This window comes from Somniosus microcephalus, chromosome 9 (genome assembly GCF_052327205.1).
Source record: "Somniosus microcephalus isolate GS21.2 chromosome 9, FLI_Smic_1.0, whole genome shotgun sequence".
In the NCBI taxonomy this organism is placed as follows: domain Eukaryota; kingdom Metazoa; phylum Chordata; class Chondrichthyes; order Squaliformes; family Somniosidae; genus Somniosus; species Somniosus microcephalus.
The window spans coordinates 149,881,070-149,893,920 of record NC_140995.1 but is presented as its reverse complement, the minus strand read 5'-3'; the positions used below and the strand labels follow the sequence as shown (position 1 = coordinate 149,893,920).

The following is a 12,851-nucleotide window of genomic DNA, read 5'->3' as shown; positions in this document are numbered from 1 at the left end:
TTTGTTCTAATTGCTGTTGTAGTTTGAAATGGAGTTGAGTTCGAGCCCGGTGTCCCTCAGAAATAGGCACATCAGTAGACTTGCCAGACTCAGAATCCACAGTTAAACTATGTTGTTGTTGCTCAGTGGAATTCTGTGCTGAAACTTTGTCTTTTGCACCTGAGTTGGGCTTACCATCATCCGTTCCAGAGTCTGGGCCGACTATCTTCACCGAGTTCTCACTCGTTATTGTTTGTAGGAAATGCCAGTCCATATTCATTTTCCTAATCCACTCCCGTCCTAGTAGTGGAGGACCTCCTTCAGATATCACATATAAGTCCATTATTTGACTGTCTTCGCCCTTGTGGGCCACTGCAACCTCTATTTTCCCGATGGGGTACACTCTTTGCCCCGTGTATGTTTTCAATATAATCCCCGTATCCTGTAGGGGAATATGTTGGAATAACTTTCCGTAATCTTTCTTATTTATGACCGTCAATGCCGATCCAGTGTCCAATTCCAGTTTTACTTGGACTCCTTCTATCTGAAGAGTGACCCAAATTGTCTGGAGGTCTGCACCCTTACCAGCGTTGAGTACTCTTAAGCTAGCCAGTTCATTACAGCTTAAGCTAGCCAGTTCATTACTGCTAGCGTCTGAATCGGACTCCTGTTCGGTCACCTTGTGTACCTTTGCGTATTTTCCTTGCGGTGACTTCTTGTTGCTGGTCTTCTTCCCTGACCTGCATACTCTAGCTATATGTCCAAGCCTACCACAAGTTCTACATTCTTGGTTTTTAAACCAACACTGGTTCTGATCATGCGTTGTCTTTCCACAACGATAACATTTGCCAGAACTCACACCCAATTTGTGTGCACTGAGCTCCGGTGACCGTAGCTGCATTACTGCCGTGCCTCTCGCTGCGGCTTCGTGTGCTGCTGCCATAGTGACCGCCTTCTCAAGCGTCAGCTCATTCTCCTCGAGCAGTCGCTTTTGTGTATCCTGTTTAAATAAACCACACACAAATTTGTCTCGTAGTGCATCTGTCAATCCCGTTCCAAACTGGCAATATTTCGCTAATTTACGCAATTCCAGCAAATATTCAGCATTGCTTTCATGCTGTAGCTGCCTTCTGTCGTAAAATTTAAATCGTTCCGCTAGCATCAGCGGCGTGGGGTTTAGATGATCTTTCAGGACAGTAACAATCTCATCGAACGTCTTATCCGCCGGTTCATCTGGTGATAACAGGTGTTTCAATTGCCCGTACGTCTTCGCACCCATTAAATTTAATAATGTTAGAGCTTTATCTTGGTCACGAATTTTATTGGCCTTACAATAATTTTTTACTCTTTCAACATATATGGCCCAATCTTCGAGGTCACTATCAAAGGTGCTAATATTCCCGTGTTTAGGCATTGTAGATTTGCAATTTCTCAGATTTTATTTTCTTTACTTGTTATCAAAGATGGCGGCTTCCCGCTCTTGCCGTCGGCCTCCGCCCACAAAATGGCGGTTTTCCCGCGCTTGGCGGTCTTCACCCGTCCCCCGACGCCGTCTCCCTTCAGCCCTCGAGTGCGGCCCTTATCTTCGCCGCGATCGATAGCCCGCGCTGTGCACCGCGACTCTCGCACCTTGAGCTTCTGCAGCCGCCGCGCCTTTCAGTCCGAGTGCGGCTCTTATCTTTGGTCCCGATCGCTGGCCCGGCTGCGCCCCTCACTTCAAAGCGGCCCGGCCCTTATCTGCCGATCGCTATCGCCCTACCTCTCTCTCTTCCCCAGTCCTGTCTTTACTCCGGTTCACAAGCTGATGGAGGCTTCAGGGTCCTAATGCCTGTCTCTTCCAGTCACTGGAAGCTGTCAGGATTTCTGCTGCCCTTCAGTTTTGAGTGGGGTGTTGAGGATTGAAACCTCTCTTCAACGTCCTGTCTTTGGACGAAGCCGCCTGGAATAACTGCCGCAGGGTAAGAGCCTGACTCGTCGCCAGTGTTAAGTATGTGTATTGTATTGAACAATTAACACAAAGACTTAAACGTATAACTCAAACAGGCCTTTACTGGTTGGAGGTAGGGACTGCACATAGATCTTTACTTCATGCCCACAGGCGGGAACTGAGGGGGATCAGTACCCACAGTACTATTTATACCCCTATGGCCAGGAGTGGTACTGCGTATCACTACGCCCAACAAGTAGTGCAGTCCTGTCCATAGGTTCAAAGTAGCACACATATTACATACACAACAGATTTACTTGGTGATTTTCCTCTTCCTATTCTTAGAGATGCACCTTGCCTCTGTTTAGTCCTCCCTCACCAACTGGGAAAACATGAACAAGTATCTATATCCTACAATCCTTTGGCACTGCATATTAGACTCTTAATAAAGTAATGCTTTGTGATACTAAATTTTCTCCATTTTGATCTAATTTAATATGGATATTTTCCTTAGGGCAGTGTCCTAGGCCCAACTACCTTCAGACGTTTCATCAATGACCTTCCTTCCATCATAAGGTCAGATGTGGGGCTGTTCACTGATGATTACAGTGTTCAGCTCCATTCGCAATTCCACAGACAATGAAGCAGTTAATCCAGGCTTGGGCTGCTAGGTGGCAAGTAACACTCGCAGCACACAAATGCCAGGCAATGACCATCTCCAACAAGAGAAAATCCAACCACCTCCCCTTGATGTTCAATGGCATCACCATCACCATATCCTCCATCAACATCCTGGGGTTTGCCATTAACCAGAAACTTAACTGGACTAACTAAATAAATGCCGTGGCTACTAAAGCAGGTCATAGGCTGGGTATTCTGCGGCGAGTGGCTCACTTTCTAACTCCCTAAAGCCTCTCCATCACCTACATGGCACAAGTCATCAGTGTGATGGTATACACTCCACTTGCCTAGATGGGTGCAGCTGCAACAACACGGAAGAAGCTCAACAATACCCAGGACAAAGCAACAGAAAATGCTGGAAACACTCAGCAGGTTGGGCAGCAGTTGTTATTTCAGATCTCCAGCAGCCACAGTATTTTGCTATTGTGTCCAGGACAAAGCAGTCCGCTTGATAGGCAGCCCATTCACAACCTCAACATCCATTCCCTCCACCACTGGCGCACCGGGGCTGCAGTGTGCACTACATATAGGATGCACTGCAGCAATTCACCAAGGCTTCTTCAACAGCATGTCCAAAACCTGCGACCTCCACCACCTGTTTCCTTCATTGTCGCTGGGTCAAAATCTTGGAACTTCCTATCTAACAGGATTGTAGGAGTTCATCACTTGGACTGCAGCGGTTCAAGGAGGCTCACCACCATCTTCTCAAGATCCACTAGGGATGGGCAATAAATGCTGGCTTTGCCAGCGGCAGCCACATTCTGAGAATGAATTTTTAAAAATGTTATTGAAGTGTATAACGTTTGTATTATAAATGAGGCAGGAGACAGTGTTCTTGGCATCCCACCTCATTTTCTGATGACTGCAACCATTTGGTGCTCCAGTGGAAGGACACCTGAAGGTAACTGTCAACATTTTCCTACTTCTGGACCTCCACAGGTTCCAGGGACATGCCGAAGGGGAAGCAAGCAAGTACAAAAATGTTTGGTGTACCCCATCGCCTCCACCCCCCCTCCCTGCCCGAGGACGATCAGAAGGCTCCAATGGCAGTGGCCAGAAGTGCAGCTGCGGGCCTCTCAAGCCTTCAGTCGAGTTCCTGTTTTCTGCTTGATTTTTCTGATGGACTGTACAAAGTTTTCTGAAGGTCTGGATTGAAACAAAATAAACCTGGGCTTTGGAACTGTAAAACTACACATTAAAGTCGAGTTGACAAGATTTCTCCTAAAGTATTGAGTTATGGAACACAGATTTTTTTTAGATTTTTATTTTAATGTACAAAACCAAAGAGGAAGCTGATGTTTACATATTATTGATTGACTCACAGCCCACATCACTTTAACAAAGTACATTGGAATCAGAGTAGGATCTACAATATGTTGTTCAACATGTCCAGACTTATGCAGTTACTGAGAACTGAAACAGAATACAACAGGTGCATCCAGCAACCGTACAGGTCAACATTTTTCTACAAATACTAACATTTCATTTTAATCAATTGTTTGTCAGATCTATTCACTAAATATTGAAAAATACTGCTATTAATGCCAAAAATCAACACCTGCAAACTTTTTTTTATGTTGCACAAGACAATTGCTTCATTTGACTTTTCCCCCCTTTTTAATACTACTGTCACTTTCCCATGCTTGTAAGCTTGAAGGTGCCACAACATAACTGATAACATATTTTCCCAGCAGTCGTGCTGGGGCAATGCAACAATTAACATTCAATTGATTTTTGCTGTTTTTGGAGAGTTTTGCCAGCTACAGGATAGAATTAGCAAAATAATGTTCTCATCCCCAACATTATAGCCGTGTCTAAAGTGAGATGTTTATTTTATACTAGTGTTGTACATTTCTTTAACATATACAACAGTGTAGTAAGTTTCTAAATAGACAACTCAGTTACCAATCACATGGCAATACAGTTAATGCCACTTAACTGGGACATGGGCAATATGGTTCATAGGGAATCATTTCTCAGCCATCAGTTTGGTTCCAATGTATTTAAATATAGAAGTAGACTGTAGAGCTTTGCATGTTCACTTCGTGAAAAAGTACATAATAAACATTTTAATTTCTTTTAATAAACATACAACATGATCAAATAAATCACATTAAAACACATCATTGCATTACTTGGGTGACTTTGTGACCAAAATGATGCACAGTTCTTCTGACTTTTCTCCTTTTTGAAACAAAAAGTAATGGTTTGCCAAACATTCTTCATTAATACAGTGCTCCTGTAATAAATGGAATGACGTTACTTCCACCAGTGTCACAATCAACAGGCTTGAACTATATTTAGACTGATTAATGCTACCCTCACAACCAATAACACTGAAAGAGGAATTTAAAAAAAATAAAGATATAACAGCTTTTTCAAAAATAAAACCATCAGTATAGCTGATTCTAAATGCACTTAAACAGTACAGAAACTTCTCTTATGGAGGTAACGCACAGTAGCCACACTGGAGACAAAATATGTGTTGCTTTGCAGAGGGTCTTGCTTTTCTTCACAGGCTGAGGTAACAGCTCTTGCATGCTTATTCTTGTGTTATTGGTTCACTAGGACTTGGAACAAGGGGTGCAGGAGGCCTTGGATAATAACCTGTGAACCTTGGTTTATCTGGACAAAACCTGGGGAATTTGTGGTCAAGTGACAAGTCTGCAAAGAAAAAAAAATGATACAGTACTTAGGCTAATTTGACAAGTTATCTCTAGTAGAATTAGTTTTTGTAGATATAGATGGTATGTGAGAAGAACAGCAACAGAGTAAATATCTGTATCACACACAGAAACATAAATTAAAACTCCAACTCCTGCTAACTTGCTGAAAACAAACGCAGCTATAACAGCACCTGCACCACGATGCTGCTGCTACGTTATCAGGACAAGGCATCAACTGCATACGTTAGATTCAATGTCCCAAATGAACTTGCAGAGGCCACATGAAAGGAACCCACCTTAAAAATTGTATCGCTTTAAGCAGATTAGACAAACCTTAAATGGCCAAGGGCCTCTTTCTAATTTTATAAGAAACTGCAAATACCACAGCGTACCTTTTAATCATTTGCACCAATAAATAAAGCCTACTTCTAAGTGTAACCACCAAACCACAGTGCAGCTCAATGATATACTGATTTCCCATGTACCACCAGCAGCAGGGACATCCACCAACTCACTTACTAACAAATTGTTAAATAACGATACAAAGTCAGAACTGTGGTGAATTGAGTTACATGAAACAAGCATTACTGCCCTTTCATGATAAAGAAAACAGAGTACTTGTTTGTTAGTTGTGAGTGCTACGATTGTTAAAATACTATATTCTGATTTTATTTATAAAATTTTAACTTGTACAGGTCAACAAAACCTAAACAGTACAAATCTAAACCCTTTATCTTGATAAAAGTTTTGGTTTAAATGAGAAATGACTGGACTGGATATTTTAATAAAGCAAATTGTTATAGTCACAAACAATATCTAATCTGTCAGTTGAAAACAAATGGGGAAAATAACATAAATTTATTTTTAAGTGCAGCTGGTCTTAGAAAGTTCTAACCACTCAAAAAGGAATTGGCAGGGGGAAACACTTGTGACCAATATCCAAATATATTCAGCATTAGTCATCTCCCCACCAATGGAGAACTGCCAATGGGACTGGCTTATAGTGCTTAAGCTAGGAGAAGATACACATTATAGTGGTAAGAGGAAAAAAAAATCACTATTTCACAAGTACACACAGTAATAAGCAAGTTACCCATATAAGAACCTCAGTGACATTTTTGCAGCAAAATAACACATTTTTGTTGTAGTTTATACAAAAAAAATTTGAATTAAGAAATACTGGGGGAGAAAATAAGGGCAATATCGATGGTGCCCCTGTAGCGCCCACCCAAGGCCACAAGCAAGGCCAGAACCATATTTATGTTCGGACCTCATTTAAATTTTAACAACAACTTGTATTTATATAGCACCTTTATCGTAGTAACGCGTCCCAAGGCGCTTCACATGAGTATTATAAGACAAAAAGTTTGGCACCGAGCCACATAAGGAGAAATTAGGGCAGATGACCAAAAGCTTGGTCAAAGAGGTAGGTTTGAAGGAGCATCTTAAAGGAGGAGAGAGAGGTAGCGAGGTGGAGAGGTTTAGGGAGGGAATTCCAGAGCTTAGGGTCTAGGCAACAGAAGGCATGGCCACCAATGGTTGAGCGATTATAATCAGGGATGCTCAAGAGGGCAGAATTAGAGGAGTGCAGGTATCTCAGGGGGCTGTGGGGCTGAAGGAGATTAGAGATAGGGAGGGGTGAGGCCATGGAGGGATTTATAAAATTCTGACAGGACTGGACAGACTAGATGCAGGAAGGATGTGCCCGATGGTCGGGGAGTCCAGAACCAGGGGTCACAGTCTAAGGATTAAGGGTAGGCCATTTAGGACAGAAATGAGGAGGAATTTCTTCACCCAGAGAGTGGTGAACCTGTGGCACTCTCTACCACAGAAGGCGGTGGAGGCCAATTCATTAAATATATTCAAGAAGGAGTTGGATATATTTCTTAAGGCTGAAGGGATCAAGTGATATGGGGAGAAAGCAGTACTGAATTTGGATGATCAGCCATGATCGCATTGAATGGCGGAGCAGGCTCGAGGGGCCGAATGGCCTACTCCTGCTCCTATCTTCTATGTTTCTATCTGAAAACAAGGATGAGCATTTTGAAATCGAGGCGTTGCTTAACCGGGAGCCAATGTCGGTCAGCGAGCACAGGGGTGATGGGGCAGCGGGACTTGGTGCGAGTTAGGACACGGGCAGCCGAGTTTTGGATCACCTCAAGTGCAAGCTGCGGTGCCAACGGCAGGTAGGGCTTGTTGTGAGGGGAATGGATGCCGGGAGGAAGTGAGAATGGGTTGGCAGTGGGCCAGATGATATTTGTGGGGCCAGGAAGACTATCAAGGCTCCGCATAGCGCCACAAAAATCTTTAAATGAAGCAAATACTTGCCTTTGCCGAGTGGCCGCCAGTGGTTCCTGAAAAACTGGGACCAGCACGCTCCACCCATTTCTCTATGAAAATTGGAATTGGGGTACTACAACAGGCGTAGGACCCTGATTTGCATATTTAAAGCCTGTTTTGGGTGAGAGTGCTGACCGACCATTTAAAAGCCTGCCTAAAAATTCAATCAGGCGGGCAAATGAGTGTCCAAGGTCACCACTTTTTCAGGCAAAATACATGCTGGCAGTTGTAAATCTCAACCCACCCCCCACTTTATCTTGCCCTAAGTCAGATCACCAGCAGGGAAGTAACATTAGGAGTAACTCTGCTAATTAAAAGGCTAACTGACATTTTACACTGGGAAATCCCACAGTCTTGTTCCAAACAAACAATTGTTTAGATTGCTGAATATATTTCATTCTATCCACATAAAGCTCTGTGCAAATCAACAAAGGTACATTTTCAATGGGAAAAAAAAACACACAAGGTGGCAGATATAATTTCAGCACAATGACTTCCTGAGATTAAAGAAAGCTTGGATGCAATCTTTGGTAAGAATCAGAAATAACATCTTCCAGTATCAAAAAGAACAATAATTGAAGAAAGTTAGTTACTCATTGCAGCCCCATCAGCAATTGGAGGTACAGAAAGGCCAACCTTTGCAACCCGTGACAGACATATGAAGCAGAGAGTAAAATATGCAGCTGACTCATGATTGAAAAACTCACACCTACAGTTTGTCCTACAATGACATTTCTGACTAAAAATGTCTGGTGGGCCTACCCCCAAAGTGTGCCACTCATTAACCTTTCATACCAAAATAAGCACCTGTGGTGTAAACAATAGAGAGGGAAAAAATTAGCTCACACAAACCTACAATATCAAAAGCATCTGACACCATTTCTCATGACAATTTTTGAATCCTAACCAGATGTAGCTTGAAAGGAGAAATGTTGCACCTTTCATGTGCCATTCCTAAATCAGGACAGCAAGGATATTCTCCAGACTATCAATCCCACCAAAGGTGGATGAGAGATGCTCAGCAAGTTTAGAAATAATAACAGAATTTACATTTCAGACATTGCATTCTTGACACTGGTAAAAGAAACATTTCTATTTTACACTGTAGGCATTCAAATGGAGGAAGCCTTCCTAGGTATCAGCAGGGTTGTATTACCAATTGTTGGAAAGATTGTCTCCTTGTATGAGATTTTGCTGGTTTAGTTAAAACTGAGCCAGACCTTCTTCATTCAATGCTGGGTCATGAGGATGAAAATTTTGACTGTAAAGGTCTCATGAACAGATGTGTATTGGCCACCATGGAGGTGGTTATAATCTGCCTAAGATACCCAAATATTGGTTCTGAATTCCATGTGAAGAACAGAGCACTCTGTTTGAATGGCTACAAACCTGTTTGATGGAAGTAAGACATTACCCAGCCTACTCTGGAAGCAAACTCCTATACACCATAATAGGTTCACTGGCAGCAGCAGTTAGGACTTATTTGCCACAAACTGGCAGCAAGCTGGTCATGATTGGGAGTTAAATATTCCAGGTTATAAGGTATTTAGAAAGGATAGGGAAACTGGAAGAGAAGGACGGGTAGTCTTATTGATTACAGATACTATTACAATATTAGTAAGAGAGGATATAGGTTAGCGGAGACTCTATGGTTAGAATTGAGGAATAAGAGGCCTTAAAACTGCAATGGCAGTTGTTTACAGGCCTCGTGATAGCAGCAATGAAGTGGCAGAATGTATTAATTCAGAGATTAGAGATGATTGTAGTAAAAGCAGGGTTGTTTTAATGGGAGACTTCAACTTTCATATTGATTGGGAAGAGCAGAGTAGGTCAAGTCAGATCGGTGGTGAGTTTCTTGAGAGCATTCAAGATGGTTTTCTGAAGCAATATGTTCTAGAACCAACAAGAGGGCAGGCCATACTAGATTTAGTAATGAGCCAGACTTAGTTAATAATCTAACTGTAAGAGAACATTTATCTAACAGTGATCATAATATAATCAAATTCAATGTTAGGAACAGTGATCATAATATAATCAAATTCAATGTTAGGAACAGTGATCATAATATAATCAAATTCAATGTTAGGAACAGTGATCATAATATAATCAAATTCAATGTTAGGAACAGTGATCATAATATAATCAAATTCAATGTTAGGTTTGTAAAGGAGAAACTTAATACAGTTATTAAGATTCTAGATTTTGGCAAGGTTAACTTTAATGGATGAGACAGAGACTGACAACTGTTATTGGGTAAAATTACAGATGAACAGTGGGAGGTATTCAAAAAGAGTTTAGCTTAATACAGGACCAATATATACCTCTAAGGGTAAAGAGCTCTGCTTACCAAATAAAAGAGGCATGGTCGACAAAAGAGGTGAGAGATAACACAAAACTAAAGGAAAGAGCATACAAAAGTGCAAAGAATAGTATAAATCCAGGGGACTGAGAGAGATATAAAGAACAGCAAAAGAAAGACAAAAAAGATAGTAAGAGCTGCAAAAAGGGAATACGAAAAGAAACTTGTGAAGGATATCAAGGTTAACACAAAACCTTTTTACAACTATGTTAGAAGAAAAAGGGTAATGTGGGCCCTTTAAAAACAGATGTGGGTACAGTAATACTGCAAATGAAAATAAGGAAAAGGCAGACTTGTTGAATAATTACTTCCTGTCAGTCTTCACAGTAGAGGAAAAGGATAATATACCTGACATTCCAGGAAAATTAATCATGAATCAAGGACTGGAACTCACTAAAGTTAGCAAGAAAAAAAGGAAGTAAGTGAGAAAATTGCAGATGCTTTGGCCATAATCTTCCAACGCTCGCTCAACTCAAGAATTGTCCCTTTAGATTGGAAAATTGTAAATGTAAGTCCATTATTTAAGAAAGGTGAGAGAGAGAAATCAGGAAATTATAGACCTGTTAGTCGAACATCTGTTGTGGGGAAGCTATTGGAATCTTTAATTAAGGACAGAATGACGGAGCACTTCGAGAAATTTGAGCTGATTATAGGAGCCAACATGGATTTGAAAAGGGTAGGTCATGTCTAATGAACCTAATTGAATCTTTTGAGGAAGTGACTAAAGTATTAGACAGGGGAATGTCTATGGCTGTTGTTTATATGGACTTACAGAAGGCATTCAATAAGTTTCCACGTAAGAGACTGTTAGCTAAAATTAAAGCCCTTGGAATTGAAGGCAAATTATTGATCTGGTTAGGAGATTGGTTAGGCAGTAGAAGACAGAGTAGGGATAATGGGTGTGTACTCGAATTGGAAGGAAGTGACTCGTGGTGTCCCACTAGGATCTGTGCTGGGGCCTCAACTATTCACTATACTGTATTTAATAATGACTTAGATAACACAATAGAGAGCCGTATATCCAAGATTGCTAATGACACAAAGATTGATGACATAGTAAGCAGTGTAGACGGGAGCATAAAATTACAAAGAGACATTGACAGATTAAGAAGGCAAAATTGTGGCAGATGGATTTCAAGTGTGAGGTCATCCATTTTGGAGCAAAAAAAGAATAGAGCCAAGTATTTTTTAAAGCTAGCAACAGTGGAGGTCCAAAGAGATTTAGGGTTCCATGTACACATATCACTAGGTAGTGGTCAGGTACACAAAATAATCAAAAAGACTAATGGAATGTTAGCCTTTGTAACTAGAGGGCTAGAATATAAAGGGGAAGAAGATTTGCCACAGCTGTACAAAGCCCTGATTAGCCCACATCTGGAATACGGTGTAAAGTTCTGGGAACCACACCTTAGAAAGGATATATTGGCCTTGGAAGGAGTGCAGTGCAGATTCACCAGAATGTTACCTGGGCTTCAAGGGTTAGATTATGAGGAGAGATTACATAAACTAGGCTTGTATTCCCTGGAATAATAGAAGGTTAAGGGGTTATTTGATTGAGGTTTTTAGGATTTTGAAAGGAATTGATAGGGTAGATAGAGAAACGTTTTTCGCGGGTGGGAGAGTCTCGGACAAGGGGACATGACCTTAAAATGAGAGCCAGGCCATTCAGGAGAGAAGTTAGGAAACACTTCTTCATGTAAAGGGTGGTAGATGTGTGGAATGCACTCCCACAAAAATCAGTAGATGCTAGCTCAATTAATAACTTTAAATCTAAGATTGATAGATTTTTGCTCACCAAGGGTATTAAGGAATGTGGAGCCAAGGCGGGTGGATGGAATTAGGATACAGATCAGCCATTGAATGGCGGAACAGGCTTAAGGGGCTGAAAGGCCTACGCCTGTTCCTATGTTCCCTTATTAATTTATCCAACTAGCCTGAATGTTATTTAGTTGAAATCTGGTGTTTCGCCTATTTTTCTGCTAGAATCATGAGTGGCAGGGAATCACAGTCACAGCTGGGTGGCAGAAGATGAGTTGGAGCAGTGTTTGTTTTTGTCTTCCTGCTATTTCTCACTGACATGCTGCCCCTCGGCAACATCATCTAAAAACATGTCAGGTTCCACATGTACGCTGACGACACTCAGCTCTATCTCACCACCACCTCCCTTGACCCCGCCACTGTCTCTTATTTATCATAATGCTTGTCCGACATCCAGTATTAGATGAGCAGAAATTTCCTCCAACGAAATATTGGAAAGACCAAAGTCATTGGGGGCGCAACACTGACATCGACTCCTGCCATATTCGGCGGGAATTTTGCAGTGGTGCTACGGCGTTGCGCCCCCCGGTCTCCTTTGCCCGGGGATTGTGACGTCATCGCCGTACGTATCGCCCCGGACCCGAAATTGATTTCCACACCCTGGAGCAGCGCCAGGCGAAAACACCGACAGCTGCAGAAAGCAATCATCGGGCGGCCGGCCACTTCGGCGGCGATGGTTAAAGACGAGGTGGCCAAGGTAAGTAAACAAAACCTTATCTTTCTTGTTCTGCTTTTTTTTGCGTGTTCCTGCCCGCGATCGATCAGCCCGGCACTCTGATTGAGTGCTGGGCTGATCGCGCTGGATCGCGGCTGCCTTGGTGGTCCAGGTCGGTAATTTATCTATTGCAGAGCCTGCAGCGATGGCCCTTCCCTTTAAGGGAGGGAAGGAGCCTTTGAACACGGCAGTGCTGCACGGTCCAGTGAGCAGCGCTGCTGATGTCTCCGCCGCGCCTGCCGATTGCGCGCCAAGAAGGAAGTGTCCACTTCCCTCTTGGGCGCTAAAACTCAATTTCGCGGTCACCGGCGCTGATTAGCGCCGGGCGCTAAAGTTAGCGTCCCAAAGTAGTTGATACTGAATTTT

The 12,851-nt window shown here is 42.3% G+C and overlaps 1 protein-coding gene across 1 annotated transcript in view; it reads right to left on the bottom strand.

Moving 5' to 3' along the window:
- Positions 1-3,835: 3,835 nt before the first annotated feature.
- Positions 3,836-12,851, bottom strand: part of LOC147112760 (5'-nucleotidase domain-containing protein 1-like) — a 208,266-nt gene continuing 199,250 nt past the window's right edge. Inside the window, exon 6 of the mRNA XM_085998220.1 lies at positions 3,836-5,251. Coding sequence (XP_085854346.1) covers positions 5,130-5,251 — 122 coding nt within the window. The 3' untranslated portion in view covers positions 3,836-5,129. The remainder of the gene's footprint in view (positions 5,252-12,851) is intronic.